The sequence below is a fragment of the Sus scrofa genome, chromosome 12, assembly GCF_054392235.1.
Source record: "Sus scrofa isolate SSC_HxYL_T2T_F1_AM1 chromosome 12, Sscrofa_HxYL_maternal_Yorkshire_Landrace_v2.0, whole genome shotgun sequence".
NCBI lineage: Eukaryota > Metazoa > Chordata > Mammalia > Artiodactyla > Suidae > Sus > Sus scrofa.
Genome location: NC_139394.1, coordinates 16,909,196 through 16,927,019, shown reverse-complemented (window position 1 = coordinate 16,927,019; position 17,824 = coordinate 16,909,196). Strand labels below are relative to the sequence as shown.

The following is a 17,824-nucleotide window of genomic DNA, read 5'->3' as shown; positions in this document are numbered from 1 at the left end:
AGTTTGATCCCTGGCCCTGCTCAGAAGGTTAAGGATCTGGCATTGCTGTGTCTGTGGTGTAGGCCAGCAGCTGAAGGTCTTATTTGACCCCTAGCCTGGGAACCTCCCTATGCCGCAGGCAGCCCTAAAAAAAGCAGGAAAAAAAAAGTCCAACTTAACTAAAATTGTATTAAGAGATACACAGGTTTGGTTTATCTTACATGTTAAAAAAAAAAAAACAAAAACACCTTTGACATAGTTTCTATTTTTTTTGTTCAGTATCTAACTATATGTTACCATATCAATTTTAAGGTAATTATTATAGGAGTTCCCATTGTGGCTCAGTAGTAATGAACCCAAATACTATCCTTGAGGATGCAGGTTAAATCCCTCGCCTTGCTCAGTGGGTTAGGATCTAGCGTTGCCCTGAGCTGTGGTGTAGATTGCAGACATGGCTCGGATCTGGCATTGCTGTGGCTGGTGTAGGCCAGCAGCTGCAGCTCAGACTGGACCCCTAGCCTGGAATTTCCATATGCTGCAGGTGAAGCCCCCCCCAAAGATAACTATTAAAAGAACTCTTCCTCTAAAATGAAAGTAAAATTCCAAACTAATAAAATTTCCTCATATTGTATGCTTGTTCTCACAGAAGCCAACTGCTGAGTGAAAGCACAAAAGATGGGGGAAGCAAAGAGGGAGAAGAGACGGGTGAGAGGGCAAGAACAAGAACTTAAGGTAATACGCTTGCAGAGAAACTAGTAAACGAGATTTTAAAAAGCAAATATACCTTTTTACCTATCAGATACTTTAAAAAAATATATAACCATAACAAACGATGCAACCAACAAGGGCTTCATCTCCAAAATATACAAATAATAGCAACAACAACAAAAAATTAAAAAAAGGAGTTCCCGTCGTGGTGCAGTGGAAACGAATCTGACTAGGAACCATGAGGTTTCGGATTCAATCCCTGGCCTTGCTCAGTGGGTTAAGGATCAGGCGTTGCCATGAGCTGTGGTGTGGGCCGAGGGCTACAGCTCCAATCCAACCCCTAGCCTGGGAACCTCCATACGCGGCCCCAAAACGACAACAAACAAACAAACAAAAACAAAACAAAAATACAAACAGCACATACAACTCAACAACTACAACAAAAAAACCCAAACTAAACAATCCAAAACTAGTATCTAGGAGGATGAGGGTTTGATCCCTGGCCCTGCTTAGTGGCTTAAGGATCTGGCATGTCCGTGAGCTTGTGGTATAGGTTGGCATCTGCTGCTCCAATTCGACCCCTAAACTGGGAACTTTCATATGCCATGGGTATAGTCCTTAAAAAAAAAAAAAGTCTACTAATAACATAGTTTGGAGAAAAGGGAACCCTTCTACACTGTTGATGGGATGTAAATTGGTAGAACTGCTATGGAAAACGGTATGGAAGCTCCTCCGAAAACTAAATACAGAACGACCATATGACCCAGCAATTCCATTCCTTGGCATATTATCTGTACAAAACTTTCATTGAAAAACATATATGCGCCCCTATGTTTATAGTAGCGCTATTCACAATAGCCAAGACATGGAAACAACCTAAATGTTCTTGGCAAATGAATGGATTAAGAAGACGTGGTACAGATACACAAAGGAATTACTACTCAGCCATAAAAAAGAACAAAATAATGTCATTTGCAGCAATATGGATGGAACTAGAGACTCTCATACTAAGTGAAGTAGGTCAGAAAGAGAGAGACAAATACCATATGATATCACTACATGCAGAATTTAAAATACGGCGCAAATGAACCTATCTACAGAACAGAAACCGATTCAAAGACATGGAGAACAGACCTGTGGTTGCCAAAGGGGAGGGAGTGGAATGGAATTTGGGGTTAGTAATAGCAAACTATTACTTTTAGAATGGATGGGCAACGAGGTCCTACTGTATAGCATAGGGAACTATGTTCGATCTCCTGGGATAGAACAAGAGAAAAAAAAATACATATATATATGGCTGGGTTACTCTGCTATACAATAGAAATTGGCACAAGATTGTAAATTTTAATTAGTTCTGACATATCTATATCACTCAGAGGCTAAAATATAGGGAATCATTCGCCTTATAAACTTAACTTAGAAGCTAAATATTAACATAGTAAACTGCTTTCAAAAATATGAAGTATCTCATATGAGTCTTATGATAACCCTTGAGGTAGGCAAGGTGGTATTTCTTGTCATTCATAAAATAGACGCTCAGAGAAATTAAGTAACTTGCCCAAGGAATGAGGGTACTCCAGTGATTTCTCTTTATGTCAAGCAAAAAGGTGCTATTTTTGGCTGTAAAAGAATCTGGGCTACTGTTTCAAGAATAACAACAATAACAAAAAGCCCTAATTTTCATAACAGCAGTTAAGTCAACAACAAATATATTTCAAGAGACTAACTGAACAATACTTAGAAAGCTACTTACTACTCCGATGTGACAAAGCAAAACTGAACTTTGAGGATTGATGTCAAGTGCTTTCTGGAAATGCATTTCTGCAAGGCTGAATTTTTCTTGCTTGTAATAAATCATTCCTAAACCATACCTGGAAGTATAAAATAAAGCACAATTTTAGGAATATGAACTGCTAATTTAGTTCATCTAATAAAAGGATATATATGGAATATGGCCTTTTTTTTTCCTGGTCTTTTTAAGGCTGCACCTGAGGCATATGTTGGTTCTCAGGATAGGGGGCAAATTGGAGCTACAGCTGCCGGGCTTTGCCACAGCCAGTGCAATGCAGGATCTGAGCCTTGCCTGAGACCTACACTGCATCTCATGGCAACACCAGATCCTCAACCCACTGAGCAAGGCCAGGGATCCAGCATTCTCATCAATATTAGTCGGGTTCGTTACTGCTGAGCCACAATGTTAATGTGGCATTTTAATAAACCAGTAAAAAAATACTGATGTAAGACCATCCTACCTGTCTTAGGGTAGGCAAAAACTATCAGTCATGATAAAAAAAAAACTCATCAAAGCATTTTAGACAAGTTACTTCTACAAGAAAAAAAAAAAAATTGCATCAATCAATCAAAACTGACAACGGGGGAAAAAAGAAACCACATCCTTAGAACCACCACTACAGTCTAGATTTAGTAGCTAATTTTTACTGAGCGGTTATCATGTGTCTGCCAATAATTCTGTTAAATTCTTTGTGTGATTTATCTCATTTAATCCTAAAGGAACCAAGGGGATATGGACTTTTAAAAATTGATTAATTCATTCATCATTCATTTTGTATGCCAGTAGCATACAAAAGTTCCTGGGCTAGGGACCGAACCCAAGCCACAGCAGTGATAATGTTGAATCCTTAACTGCTAAGCCATCAGGGAACTCCTACCATTTACATTTTTAAATAAAGAAACTGAGGTTTAGGGAAATTACATAACTTGTCCAAAGTTATACAGTTAAAAAGGATTCTAACCAGATCCTTCCTTTATGATTGCAGACCCTAAACTCCTAACAATGCTATTTCCATATTCTTTGCCCAAATGCATATATATTTTATAATTATACTATCACAGTGTCATGTTGCTTCCTTTCCCTCTCCTCACTTACTATTATCAAAAATATGGGAATTCCCATTGTGACTCAGTGGTAAAGAACCCAACTAGAATCCATGTGGATGGGGGTTCATGTTAGGCCTTGCTCAGTGGGTTAAGGATCTGACATTGCTGTGAGCTGTGGGGTAGGTCGCAGATGTGGCTTGGATCCTGCGCTGCTGTGGCTATGGCGTAGGCTGGCAGTTGCAGCTCCAATTCAACCCCTAGCCTGAGAACTTCCATATTCCATACGTGCAGCCCTAAAAAGAAGAAAAAAAAAATGCCCCTATAGAATTCAAAGTTTATAAACTTCAAAATTATTACTATTATTTTGGCTGTGCCCTCGGTATGCAAAAATTTCTGAGCCAGGGATCAAACCCATGCCATAGCAGTGACAATGCCAGATCGTTAACCTGCTGAGCCACCAGAAAAATCTCAAAATTACAACTTTTAAAGGCTTCAAATAAACTTAAAAAATTATACATTTTAAAAACTATGTAATGGTATATTAATTGTTATACAGGTATTTTCCCTGAATTTTCAAAACATCAAATGAATATTATTTGATTGATTTATATTAAGGAGCCTTCTTAGCTAAATTACATAATGATGATGGGGAATATGCACCAAATGATTAAGAAAAAAAAGCACAATAGTATATCTGCTTTATTTGTGTGGCTTTGTTTATTATAATGGTGTTACAGGTAAAGAAAAGGTCTGAAAAACTCTGTGCTAATAATGATGAAAGTGGAGGTAACAAAAGAAAGATTATTTGCCCCGGAGTTCAAAAAATAAATTTGCCTAGTGTTTGGTTAAATACTTCCAGTTACCCAAATAACTCAGTATTTAAATTCTTCAGATTATTCAGACTAGTAAAAGCTTGCTAGTCTGAATAGTCCTCCTTTTCTCTAAGTGAAACAATTATTTTTATAATTTTTGACATGGTAGTTTTTATTTTTTTCAGAATGCAGCTACTGTAATATAGCAGAACAGTTACTACACATTTAAAAAACATTGCAAGGAGTTCCTGTCGTGGTGCAGTGGTTAACTAATCTGACTAGGAACCATGAGGTTGCAGGTTCGATCCCTGCCCTTGCTCAGTGGGTTAAAGATCCGGTGTTGCCATGAGCTGTGGTGTAGGTTGCAGACACGGCTCGGATCCTGTGTTGCTATGGCTCTGGCGTAGGTCAGTGCTACAGCTCCAATTAGACCCCTAGCCTGGGAACCTCCATATGCTGTGGGAGCAGCCCTAGAAAAGGCAAAAAGACAGGGGAAAAAAAAAAACAAAACAAAACAACAAAAGACAAAACATCACAGGAGTTTCCGTGGTAGTTCAGTGGAAATGTAGAAATGGATCTGACTAGTATCCATGAGGATGAAGGTTTGATCCCTGGCCTAAGTGGATTAAGTATCCAGTGTTGCCATAAGCTGTGGTGTAGGTTGCAGATTTGGCTCGGATCTGGCATTGCTGTGGCGGTGGCTATAGCTACGACATGACCCCTAGCCTGGGAACCTCCATATGCCACGGGAGTGGCCCTAAAAAGACAAAAAATAAATTAAAAACAACACCAGTCCTATTAAGAACTGAGCTCTCAGAGTTCCCTGGTAGTCTAGTGGTTAAGGATCTGCCATTGTCAATGCTGTGGCTCAGGTTCAATCCCTGCCCAAGAACGTCTGTATTCTGCGAGGACAGCTTAAAAAAAAAAAAGAAACTGAGCTCTTAAAATATCACAGAGGAACTTCAAGTGAATGTCAGCAAGCTTGACTCTTATAATGTTTAATAGATCAGCAGAAGCCAGCACTTACCAGGCCATCTTTCAAGTAATATATCTACTTAGAAATTAGATATAATCCATTAAAAAACATAAACACAAATCAAAAAATATATTTCAGTAATCTAGTGCTTCAGGTTTAGTGACAAATAGAAACTGCTATAATGATTAACCCTGCCTATTCGTCCACTTATGCACAACTACAAAAAAGTAAAACAGAGGTGTTACCTAAACTGGAACAGTTAACTTAATAAACTAGAACTAGTACTTAGTAAACTAGAACACTGCCAAGGAGCAACAACTAGTGGATGGTTTTCTTTGTTTTCTATTATCCAATAGGTGAATTATACTATTCCTCTCCACTTTCCCAACCACTTTCTATTCTAATCACTGTTTTAGTATTCTAAGAAAAAGTAACAAATCAAGGTAACAAAACCAGCCATTTGCAAAAGTTTGGTAGGAGAAAAGGTTGGGACTGTTGAATATAAGATCTGGAGTTCTATTAGCCTTAGTTAAGAATTTGTTAAATGTATAAATTTCACATAAAAAACATTTTGAAGTTATCAACCAGTTTATAACATTCTTAAGTATTAGTAATCAAATTCATTGACAACAAAGAGATATCCACCAAGAAAAATCACTGAGTATCAGCCCCATCAATAATTTGCACTTCATTAGCACTTACCATGCATTATAATGTCTAGGATTGACTCTGATGGCATTTCGAAAACAAGCTAATGCTTTGTCTAATTCTTCAGTTAACACAAACTCATGCCCTAAGAGGGTATAGGCATAAGCATAATTTGGATCAACCTGGATAGCTCTCTGGAAGAATTTAATTGCAATGTCATGTTCTCGTTGCAAACTGAAACAGTTCCCTGCAGCACACCAGGCCTTAACAAAATGGAAACAAAAAACAAATGCACGATTAAAATTTTTTTCTTTCGTCTTTTTAGGGCCATACCCGAGGCATATGGAAGTTCCCAGGCTAGGGATTGAATCAGAGCTGCAGCTGCTGGCTGCCACAGCAACACCAGATCCGAGCCATGTCTGTGACCTACACCACAGCTCACGGCAACGCTGGATCCTTAACCCAATAAACGAGGCCAGGGATTGAACCTGCATCCTCATGGATACTAGCCAGGTTCATTTCTTTCTGCTAGGCTATGACGGGAACTCCTAAAATTTTTTTTTTTTTCTAGCAAAACCAAGTCTATGACTAAAATCAAGACCCGGATCTTACTTAGAACACAAAAACAACTTAAGAGCTTTAATAGATACAGTCAATTCTCACTATTCATGGATTTCATATTTGCAAATTTGTCTACTTTCTAAAATTCATTTGTAAAGCCAAAATCAATACTTGCAGTGCTTTAGTGGTCACTGGTGGACCCAACAAATGAGTTGCCCAACAGGCATGTTCTCAGGTGAGATTAAAAAAAAAAAAAATGCAACTTTCTACCTTCTTGTTTCAGCAGATTAGACAACTGGAAGATGGAGACTATATAGGTGGGCAGTGCAGTGTAGTGTAAGGAGTTCAGGCTGAGGCCAGATGGATGGAATTTGAATCCCAACTCTGGCGTGTTTATAGGGTGGCCTCTGACAAGTGACTTTAATACTTCTGAACCTCTTTTTCTCTTGCAAAATAAAGAAAATAGAATGTACCAGGATGAGCTGTTTTTAGGATTTAAGGTTATAATTTAAGTATTATATGTATGTGTATATTTCCCCTAGGAGCAATGGTTCAGAACCTATCAATTCAGTGTTCATGGAGACTACAGGGAATAATGAGAACTGATGGTTTTAAATTCTAAGCTTAAATATGTCACAGAAGTGTCACTAAATATTCTTGAGATGCACTGAAATACAATCCTTATAAGACTGAACCTTGTCAATAAACTGTGCCTAGGACTTAAAATGACAGTTGAAATTACTGTTTTAATTTAAAATGATCACTGTAAAAAAACTATTTCTATTTAATGAACTTAATCTTAGTGACAATAGAAATTATAACACAGCCAAATCCTGATTAACCCTGAACGAAATATCTGCTTTATAAGTTTCCTATTTGTAAATCTGTACCACATAATCTACGATCTTCCCTTCTCTGAGTTCCTGCCTACAGAGAAGAATGCAAAAATAAGGGTGATACCAAATGGTGTTTGAATGATTTGGTTTGTCTCCATTTGGTAAAAATGAATGACCAAAAAATAGCTACATAAGCAAAGTGTTTCAGTTAATTTACCTCTGGTGAATTTTTATCCATGTCTGTTAAGTCTTTTGAAAGAACTGAAAGAGCAACATCCTTTTGAAGATGCCAAAGTGTTGTAGAATAGATCTCCATGCCTTCAACTCTGTAATTCTCAATTCTTCTAACTTCTGAGAATATTCTTTCAGCCTGAAATACAAAAACTAGTAAGGGGAAAACAAGTTGATACAATTTACATATATACAGGGAGAATGCTGGGTACTGTTCTCACAGGACCTAAACGCTGCCTTGGTTTTGAATTACTACTAACATATGGCCAAAATGAGTGACCTTCCATGGTAGGTCAAATGATGATGCAATCATATTCACACTTAACTTAGCTTTTATAAACTAAAAAGTCATGATAAGAACATGAATCCTGAAAAGAAAATTTGTTTTCACCAAAAGGCAGAAGAGAGATCTATTCAAAGCTAACAATTTAAAAAGGAGAAGACTATTATTTTATTCTCTATTCCAAGTGTTTTTTTTTTTTTTTTCTGGCTGTACCCTCAGCATGTGCAAGTTCCTAGGCCAGGGAGTAAACCTGTGCTATAGCAGTGACAATACCAGATCCTTAACCCACTGAGCCACCAGGGAACTCCCCAAGTTTTAATAAAGGCTTTACAGAATAATTCTCAGGAAAGTTGAGAAAAGAAAGACTTCTGTAATACAAAATCTATTTTTGTACTGACTTTTATTATTAACAGGTTGAGTTGAAAACGTCAGGGGAAAAACAGACTTAGTTGGCCGAGAATGCTATGGCATGCTCAGCACTGAATACACAAATGTCCTACCTGCCAGGAACTACAGTCCCTACCTAGTGTAATAATTCCCTTTTCTTCTGTAGCACTCATGACTTTAGGGTCCCTTCTCAGCTACTAGGTCAAATTTTCTCTTCACCACACTCACAGCTTCTCTTCCTTAAAGTTTGAAGCTTTGGGTTTATAAAACTGATTGGTTCCCTAGTTTATCCATTCACTAAGTTCGAAATTCTGAAAGTTTTGTTTAGAATAAGGAATGTCTGATGTAACAGGAGTATATGTACTCTTTGCAAAATGCACATGCCTTTGTAGAAAGTAGACATACACAGTGTTACAGTGCTGCTGAAGCTCAGCCTAAAGCATTTTTCTCCTTGTTAATTTTAAGGTCAAATGCCATTTTATTATTTTTAAATTATTGTTATTATTATTTATTTTTATGGCTTGAACCTGCAGCATTTGAAAGTTCCCAGGTTTGGGATCGAATTGGAGCCACAGTCTATGCCATGGCCATAGCATAGGTCCAAGCAGCATCTGCGACCTATGCCACACCTGCGGCAATACCAAATCCTTAACCCACTGAGCAGACTGAACGCTGGGTCCTTAAGCTGCTGAGGCACAACAGGAACTCCCTCAAATGCCACTGTGAAACATCCTGAGTAACAAACTTGAAATTGCAGTTTCTTTGATTTGACAATGAATAACTTTAACAAAGATCTGTGTTTCAAGGAAAAGTGTTCTTAAGCAAATGCTACAATTTTACCTCATTTGGAGCATCAGATTAACTTTGTTAGTTATGTATCAAAGAAAATAAACTAGTTCCTTGCATACACACAAAAATGGAATAAGGACTATGTGTTCTATTCTTAATGAAATGAAGATGACAAAATAAGGAAACAGCATTTATAAAACTAGAAAAGGAGTTCCCATCGTGGCGCAGTGGTTAACGAATCCGACTAGGAACCATGAGGTTGAGGGTTCGGTCCCTGCCCTTGCTCAGTGGGTTAACAATCCGGTGTTGCCGTGAGCTGTGGTGTAGGTTGCAGACGCGGCTCGGATCCCGCGTTGCTGTGGCTCTGGTGTAGGCCTGCGGCTACAGCTCCGATTCGACCTCTAGCCTGGGAACCTCCATATGCCGCGGGAGCGGCCCAAAGAAATAGCAAAAGGACAAAAAAAATAAAAAAATTTAAAAAAAATTAAAAAAAATTTATAAAACTAGAAAAATAGGAACAATTCTTAGAAATGGCCATATACAATCGAGAACTAGCTTAGACTTGTGACTTCCTGGAAATCCCTTAAAAGCTATTCAGAGAAGTTTTTCAAGTAGGTATTTTTCAAATATACATTGGTTATGAGAAGACAGGCCTAACTACCTGCCAAATAAAGATTTTGGAAACTTCTTGGTTTTAAATTTTTCAGAATCTATTGTTTCCTCTGAAATGTCACTGTGCCACAGACAAAAAGGAAAATGAAAAAAACTTAAGAAATTAGGTTGAAACAAAGGTTTTTTTTAAGTTAAACATCTGTGTCTATATCTGCTCTATAATTAGGGGATATAATAAAATTCATGTAAAGTACCTATAAAACAATAAATAAGAAATAATTTTGAAAACGTTTGGCCAAATATAACTTTTACCTATGTACCAATAACACCCCCCCCCCCCCCCGCCACAATCTAACAATGAAAAAAAAGGCTTTCTGTCTACAACTCTTTTTTCTTTACTACTCAAACTTGTAAGAATAGGTATCTTCTACCTTTATTCTCTCCCTGGAAGAACAATTCACCCCCAGAGCTTTGTATGGCTCATTAAGAGAGGTAAACTTCCTCTGAGCATGTTAAAAAAAACACCACCATACTTCACTGTCCCCCAATTTCCCTACAATGTTTCATTTTTCCTTCTATGCCTTAATTGCTACCTGCCCTTATACATTTATTGGGTTATAATCTGTCTCTTACTAGAAAGCAAGCTCCACGAAGGCAAGCGTAACTGTCTAACTGTACTATGGTCTAGAACAGACTCTAGGATATAATATGTACTCGAATATATGCTGAATAAATGAACTGAGAGTACACAGGGTGAACAAGTATCTAAATATTTTATATTATATAAATTTTATTAATATATATGTTTCTTTTTTTTAAGTTTCTCTAATTTTAAGTTTAGGGGGTGGAGGGGTAGAAAATGCTTTGGAAGAAGAATTAAGGAATAAATTAGAATTTCTTTGGCTTTAGGTAATTCATCCTCTCCTTCCCTGATTTAAATAGGTAACTTGAGCAACAAATGTAATTTTTTGGGCTGTGCAGACATGCGGAAGTTACCAGGCCAGGGACTGAACCTGAGGACTAGCAGTGACAATGCTGGATTCTTAACTGCTAGGTCACCACAGGACTCCAACAACAAATTAAAACTAAAACGGGAGTTCCTGTCATGGCTCAGTGGTTAACAAACCTGAGGTGGATCCATGAGGATGTGGGTTTGAACCCTCGCCTTGCTCAGTGGGTTAAGGATCCCGTGTTGCTGTGGCTGTGGTATAGGCTAGCAGCTGCAGCTCCGATTCAACCCCTAGCCTGGGAACCTCCACATGCCTCATGAGTGTGGCCCTAAAAAGACAAACAAACAAACAAAAAACAACCTAAAATGATAAAAGCCTTGTAGTAAGGACATTAAATTCTCGATGACATATAATTTTCTGCATAGCATTCTTTGAGTTTAGAAAATTTCTAAGTTTATAAAACATACTTAAATGCCAAAAATTCATCCCAGTAAGGACTCTATATACAGTAGAAAGAATTCTGACTATAAAATATATAACACATGGTAAATAAATATTTTCATATCCAACCGAGTACAAATGTTTACATAAGAAGATATGTATGACTTGAGTTATCTATAAATCTATCTCGAGTAATCCCAAAGAATTTATTTGTTATTGATTTATATTTTTTGTCACGCTCACAGCTTGTGGAAGTTCCTGGACCAGGGACTGAACCAGAGCCATAGCAGTGAAAACACTGGATCCTTAACTGGTAGGCCACCAGGGAATTCCTCAAAGAATTTAAATTACCCCTTAATGAAACAAAGAATTGTACTGTTAAATTATAAACACTGAGAAAATAAAGACATTATATAGTAAATATTGACCTTTTAGATCTAGCCTTCTAAAGCAAACATTTTAATTAAATTTAAATTATCTCTAGAAAGGCATATATAACTGTTCTTTATACTTACTTGCATGTACTCTGAAAGTTCAAAATAGGCCCTTCCAATTTGGCACAGTACCCAACCAGTATTGTAGTGGTGAGAAGGTAGGTGGCTCAAGATATTTATAGCTTCTTTGCAGTTGTACGAGCACAAAGCTAAATAACCTTTCCCCATTTCACGAAGAAGGCTCATCAAACCTTCTAGGAGAAAACAAGGTAGTAAACAAAGGAGAAAAACACAATAAAGCAGTCTGGTTTTCTAGAAAGGCTATTTACAAAATAACTCATTAAAATTCTAACATCTATCCAGAAAAAAAAAAAAGGAAGGCACTTTAATGAACGTAAAGCAATTTACTTAAAATAAGTGAATAAAATAAAATAAAATACAAAGAAGGTATCAAGCAGACCTGCTGCTGCTTTCTGTAGATTAAATGCCTGGATCTGAGGTGTGATTGTAGAGATTTTCCCCTCTGAAATAATCGAAGAGTCCAATTTTGTGATTTCCAAGCTATCATTTATGTTAGGTTGAGTTATTCCTCCTTTATTAGTTTTACTTTTTGTTTTTCTGTTTGGGATTTTAGGTGGAAACTTCATTTTTAATTTTTTGCTATTCTCCTGTAAAAAGAAGGAAAATTCCACACTTGTTATATGCATATATTTTAGACATCCCCCCAACACCTTTTCTCAAGTACTAGATATAAAATAAACATAGTTTTGATCTATATCCTTCCCAAGAGAAATTATATAAAAACAAAAGTCTTCAAAATTTTTAAAATTTCATACACAACAATTCTGAAAATAAATCATATTATCTAACTAGTGTTTAAGGTACATTAGCTTTAAGTGTTCCTCTTTTTCTTAAAGTGTATCACTTTCATTAATTATTTAAAAATAAGAAAGTAAGTAGATATAACAACTATGTAATTATCTCAAAGCATTGTAATTTATAAGGTATAAAATTGCTGATCTATATATGTCAAAGTTAAGGAGTGTCCATAATATTGGCCAATGGATGAAGAAAACTTACCAAAGACATAAATCCTAATTGTGCAAAGAAAGACAGAAATAAAGAAAACACAGAAAATTTCCATTTACTCTTCCCCCAGTTTTTCCCAATGATAACATTTGATATAACCATAGTACACCATCAAATCCAGGAAACTGGAATGGGTACAATACTAAACTATAGATCTTATTTGGATTTTACCTGTTTTCACATGCACCTTTTTAAAAATTTGGGGAGTGGAATTCCCATTGTGGCTTAGGGGTAATGAACCTGACTAGTATCCATGAGGACGCAGGTTCCATCCCAGGCCTCACTCAGTGGGTTAACTGTCATGAGCTGTGGTGTAGGTCGCAGACGTGGCTCTGCCATTGCTGTGGCTATGGTGTCAGGCTGGCAGCTGCAGCTCCAATTCGACCCCTAACCTGGGAACTTCCATATGCAGCAGGTGTGGCCCTAAAGAGACAAAAAAAATTAAAGAAAGATAAAATTTTGGGAGTTTCCTTTGTGCCACAAATGGAGTGGCAGTGTCTCTGCAGTGCCAGGACACAGATTCAACCCCCACCCTGGCACAGTGGGTTAAAGGATCCAGTGTTGCTGCAACCATGGCACAGGTCACAACTGCAGCTCAGATCTGATCCCTGGCCCAGAAACTCCATATGCCACAGGGAGGCCAAAAAAGAAAAAAAAAAGGTGTGTATAGTTTTATGAAATTTAATTACATGTATGGATTTTTGTAATCAACTACCACAATAAAGATACAGTACTGTTCTACCACTACAAAAAGATTTCCCCTTGTGTTATGCTGTAACAGTCACATCCTCTACTCAGTCCTTTTAATAACCACTGATATGCTCTGCATCAGTATAATCTTGTCTACTGAACAGTTATAAAATATTTATAAAAGGACCAAGAGAATTTACAAATGTCACAATGGCCCTCCAAATTAAAAAAATTTTAAATAGTCTCCTAATTTATTCATTAGTGACTAAGTCATCAATGAAGAGAAATTTTAGAGGAGGAAGCATTAAGTAAATACGACATACAGAAATCCTTAAATTACCTTGGTTGTAGAGCTGTCACTAGTAAAAAGTCGTGAACTTCTTCGAGGCAGTGCGTTTGGGGGAGATGTGATAGTGGGGCTCAATACCTGAGGTGTTGTACTAAAAAAATTATAAAAATAGACATTTTAAAAGAAACGCGATTTATGATCATTAACCACTGTTTCAATTCAGGTATATTAAAAGATATTCATTCAACATGTTTGCATTCTAAAGTTGATGAGTTTTGTCAGTCCTTTTCTCATCTTTCTATGAAAACTCATATTTAAAAAACTACTTTGTGACCACAAAATGCTAAAAAGCATAGTATGGATTTTCTCTCTCCGTTAAATTGTTAATTTGAACTTAAATAAATACCACTAGAACAACTGCTACTTGAGAAGTTATTACCCTATAAACTCAACAGCCACATCAGGGATTATTTTCTTTAGAGCAAAAGGAACCTAATAATCACTTCATACATTTTTTTTTTTTTTTTTACTTAAGTATAAGAATTAATATAAGAATTCTGGGGCTCCTGCTGTGGTGCAATGGGATTGGTGGTATCTTGGGAGTACAGGTTTGATACGCCCAAGTGGCATGGTGGGTTAAGGATCCAGGGCTGTTGCAGTTGCTGCTTAGGTTGTGACTATGGCTTGAATCTGATTCCTGGTCTGGGAGCTCCATATGCCACAGGGCGGCCAAAAATAAAAGAAAAAAGAAATATAAGAATTCCATTTTTGAAATACACCACGATATAAAATAAACAACAAGGATTTGCTATATAGCTAGGACTGTATTCCATATCTTGTGTAATAACCTATAATGGAAGAGAATCTGAAAAAGAATATATGTGTGTGTGGGTAATGAATCACCTTGCTGTATACCTGAAATTAACACAATATTATAAATCAACTATAGCTCAATAAGAAAAAAGACAAAAGAGAAAAAAGAATTCCATTCTTAGAAAGCAAGCAAATTTAAAACCTCAAATTATCTGTGAGATAAGTAAGTCTACAGACTAGACTATTAACAGTTTATATAGCTAAGAAATTACTAATTATGTGAATCTGGGTCTAAAGAAGCTTTGCAAAACAAAAGAGAAGTTGACCACTGAATAAAGACTTCACAGGCTCTCCTTAATCCTTTCAAAGATAGACTATCAATGTAGAGATTGTAGCAAGAGAGTTCATTTGGGCCAACCAATTAATTTCTTTAATGATAATTTTTTTTTTGGTCTTTTTTAGGGCCACACCCACAGCACATGGAGATTCCCAGAAGGGGTAGAATCAGAGCTGTAGCTGCTGGCCTACACCACAGCCACAGCAAAGCCAGAACCAAGCTGTGTCTGTGATCTACACCACAGCTCATGGCAACACCAGGTCCTTAACCCACTAAGCGAGGCCAGGAATCGAACCTGTGTCCTCACAGATAGTAGTCAGATTTGTTTCCATTGAGCCACAAAGGGAACTCCTTATGACAATTTTTATTTATTTGTTTATTTATTTACTTATTCATTTATTTATTTATTTACTTGCCATTTCTTGGGCAGCTCCCGCGGCATATGGAGGTTCCCAGGCTAGTGGTCCAATCGGAGCTGAGCTGCCAGCCTACGCCAGAGCCACAGCAGTGTGGGATCCGAGCCGCGTCTGCAACCCACACCACAGCTCATGGCAATGCCGGATCGTTAACCCACTGAGCAAGGGCAGGGACCGAACCCGCAACCTCATGGTTCCTAGTCGGATTCGTTAACCACTGTGCCACAATGGGAATTCCAATTTTGGTGTTTTTTTTTTTTTTGTCTCTTTGCTATTTCTTTGGGCCACTCCCGCGGCATATGGAGGTTCCCAAGCTAGGGGTCGAATCGGAGCTGAGCTGCCAGCCTACGCCAGAGCCACAGCAACGCGGGATCCGAGCTGCGTCTGCAACCTACACCACAGCTCACAGCAACGCCGGATCGTTAACCCACTGAGCAAGGGCAGGGACCAAACCCGCAATCTCATGGTTCCTAGTCGGATTCGTTAACCACTGCGCCACGACGGGAACTCTCAGGAACTCCAATTTTTAAATTAGGGTTATATTTTAAGCACAGTTTAAGGTTCAAAGCAAGACTGAGGGACAGGTAAGAAGAATTTCCACATTCCCCTTGCCTCCACACATGCACAGCCTCCCCCCTGCCAACATCCACCACCAGAGTGGTATAACTGTTATAACCAATGAACCAACAAGGACTATCGCACTGTCACTCATTTGCTAATCATCCAAAGAAACAGAGTTTACCTTAGAGGTCACTCTTGGCTTTGCACATGCATGGCTTTGGAAAAATGTATAATACTATACATCCATCATTATCACACAGAATATTCCACTGCCCTAAAAATCCTTGGTAATCTTACTTATCCCTCCTCTTACCTTGGCAATCACATCTTTTTATACATAGTTTTGTCTTCCCCAGAAACCTATTCATTTTAAAAGTACCTTTAAAAGTTTTTGGTAGGAAAAACTATGTATCATTTATACTATACATGTGAGTTATATTTTATCAATAAGATTACCTAATTACAAAAGACTTGCCTGGGAAGTGGGAGGGAATAATTTCATAGTATGGAGTAGTTTAAAGAGAGGACAAGCCTGAGAAAGATGCTGAGATTGGATGCTGGACCCGTTTGTCTTTTTGAAAGCATTCAAAAAGTGGGTATAAAGGGAACATAATAAAAGCCATTTATGACAAACCCAGCAAATATAATACTCAATGGAGAAAAGCTGAAAGCCTACCGACTAAAGTCTAGAACAAGACAAGGATGCTGACTCTCACCACTTTTTATTCAACATAGTATTTGAAGTCCTAGCCACGCAATCTGACAAACAATAGAAATAAAAGGTATCCAAAATGGAAGAGAGGAGGTAAAACTGTCACTGAATGCAGATGATATGATACTATATATACTATATATATATATATATATATATATATACTATATATAGAAAACAGAAAAACCACTCAAACTGATCAAAGAATTCAGCAAAGTAGCAGGATACAAGATTTACATTCAGAAAAAGGTCGCATTTATGTATACCAACAATGAAATATTAAAAAAGAAATACAAAAATAAAATACCTTTTAAAGTCACACCCAAAAAAATTAAATACCTGTGAATGAACCTGAAAGACTTACATGCAGAGAACTATAAAATATTAATCAAGGAAATTAAAGAGGATTCAAAGAAACAGAAAGATATTCCAGGCTCCTGGGTTGGAAAAATTAATATTGTAAAAGTGGACATACCACCCAAAGCAATCTACAGATTCAATGCAATCCCTATCAAATTACCCATGACATTTTTCACAGAACTACAACAAACAATTCAAAAATTTATATGGAACCATAAAAGATCCAGAATTGCCAAAACAATCCTGAGGAACAAAAACCAAGCAGGAGGAGTTCCCGTCCTGGTGCAGTGGTTAACAAATTCAACTAGAAACCATGAGGTTGTGGATTCGATCCCTGGCCTTGCTTAGTGGATTAAGGATCCAGCGTTGCTGTAAACTGTGGTGTAAGTTGCAGATGTGGCTCGGATCCCTGCTGCTGTGGCCCTGGCACAGGCCAGGGGCTACAGCTCCGATTGGACCCCTAGCCTGGGAACCTCCATATGCTGCAGGAGCAGCCCAAGAAAAGGCAAAAAAACAAAAAACAACAACAAAAAAAACAAAACCAAGCAGGAGTTCCCATCATGGCTCAGTGGTTAATGAACCCGACCAGTATCCATGAAGACACAGGTTGATCCCTGCCCTCGCTCTTGACCTTGCTCGGTGGGTTGGGGATATGGCATTGCTATGCGCTGTGGTGTAGGTCGAAGATGCACCACGGATCTCACATTGCTGTGCCTGTGGTGTAGGCTGGTGGCTGAAGCTCCGGTTGGACCCCTAGCCTGGGAACCACTGATGCGGCCATAAAAAGACAAAAACAAAAACCAAAAAACAAGCAGGAGGCATAACTCTCCCAGACTTCAGGCAATATTACAGAGCCACAGTAATCAAGACAGTGTGGTACTGGTAGCAAAACAGACAGACCAATGGAACAGAATAGAGAACCCAGAAATAAACCCAGACACCTACGGTCAATTAATCTTCAACAAAGTAGGCAAGAACATAAAAAGAGAAAAAGACAGTGTTTTCATTAAGTGGTGCTGGGAAAACTGGACAGCTGCATGTAAATCAATGAAACTGGAACACACTCTCACGC

At 37.8% G+C, this 17,824-nt stretch overlaps 1 protein-coding gene across 17 annotated transcripts in view; it reads right to left on the bottom strand.

The window, feature by feature from the left end:
* Positions 1 to 17,824, bottom strand: part of CDC27 (cell division cycle 27) — a 71,340-nt gene that overhangs the window by 15,639 nt on the left and 37,877 nt on the right. For 9 of the 17 annotated variants that reach the window (XR_002337069.2, XM_084984126.1, XM_084984125.1 and 6 more), the window contains 6 exons: positions 13,605 to 13,704; positions 11,946 to 12,153; positions 11,567 to 11,736; positions 7,576 to 7,728; positions 6,016 to 6,224; positions 2,441 to 2,558 (listed from right to left, as the gene is read on the bottom strand). Coding sequence is in view for 15 of the 17 variants with exons in the window: in XM_005656938.4 (XP_005656995.1) it covers positions 2,441 to 2,558; positions 6,016 to 6,224; positions 7,576 to 7,728; positions 11,567 to 11,736; positions 11,946 to 12,153; positions 13,605 to 13,704 (958 nt within the window). In the remaining 2 variants the exon portion in view is untranslated. Of the gene's footprint in view, positions 1 to 2,440; positions 2,559 to 6,015; positions 6,225 to 7,575; positions 7,729 to 11,566; positions 11,740 to 11,945; positions 12,154 to 13,604; positions 13,705 to 17,824 lie in introns of all 17 variants that reach the window. The other 8 variants (XR_002337068.2, XM_084984121.1, XM_084984120.1 and 5 more) reach the window with 1 other exon arrangement.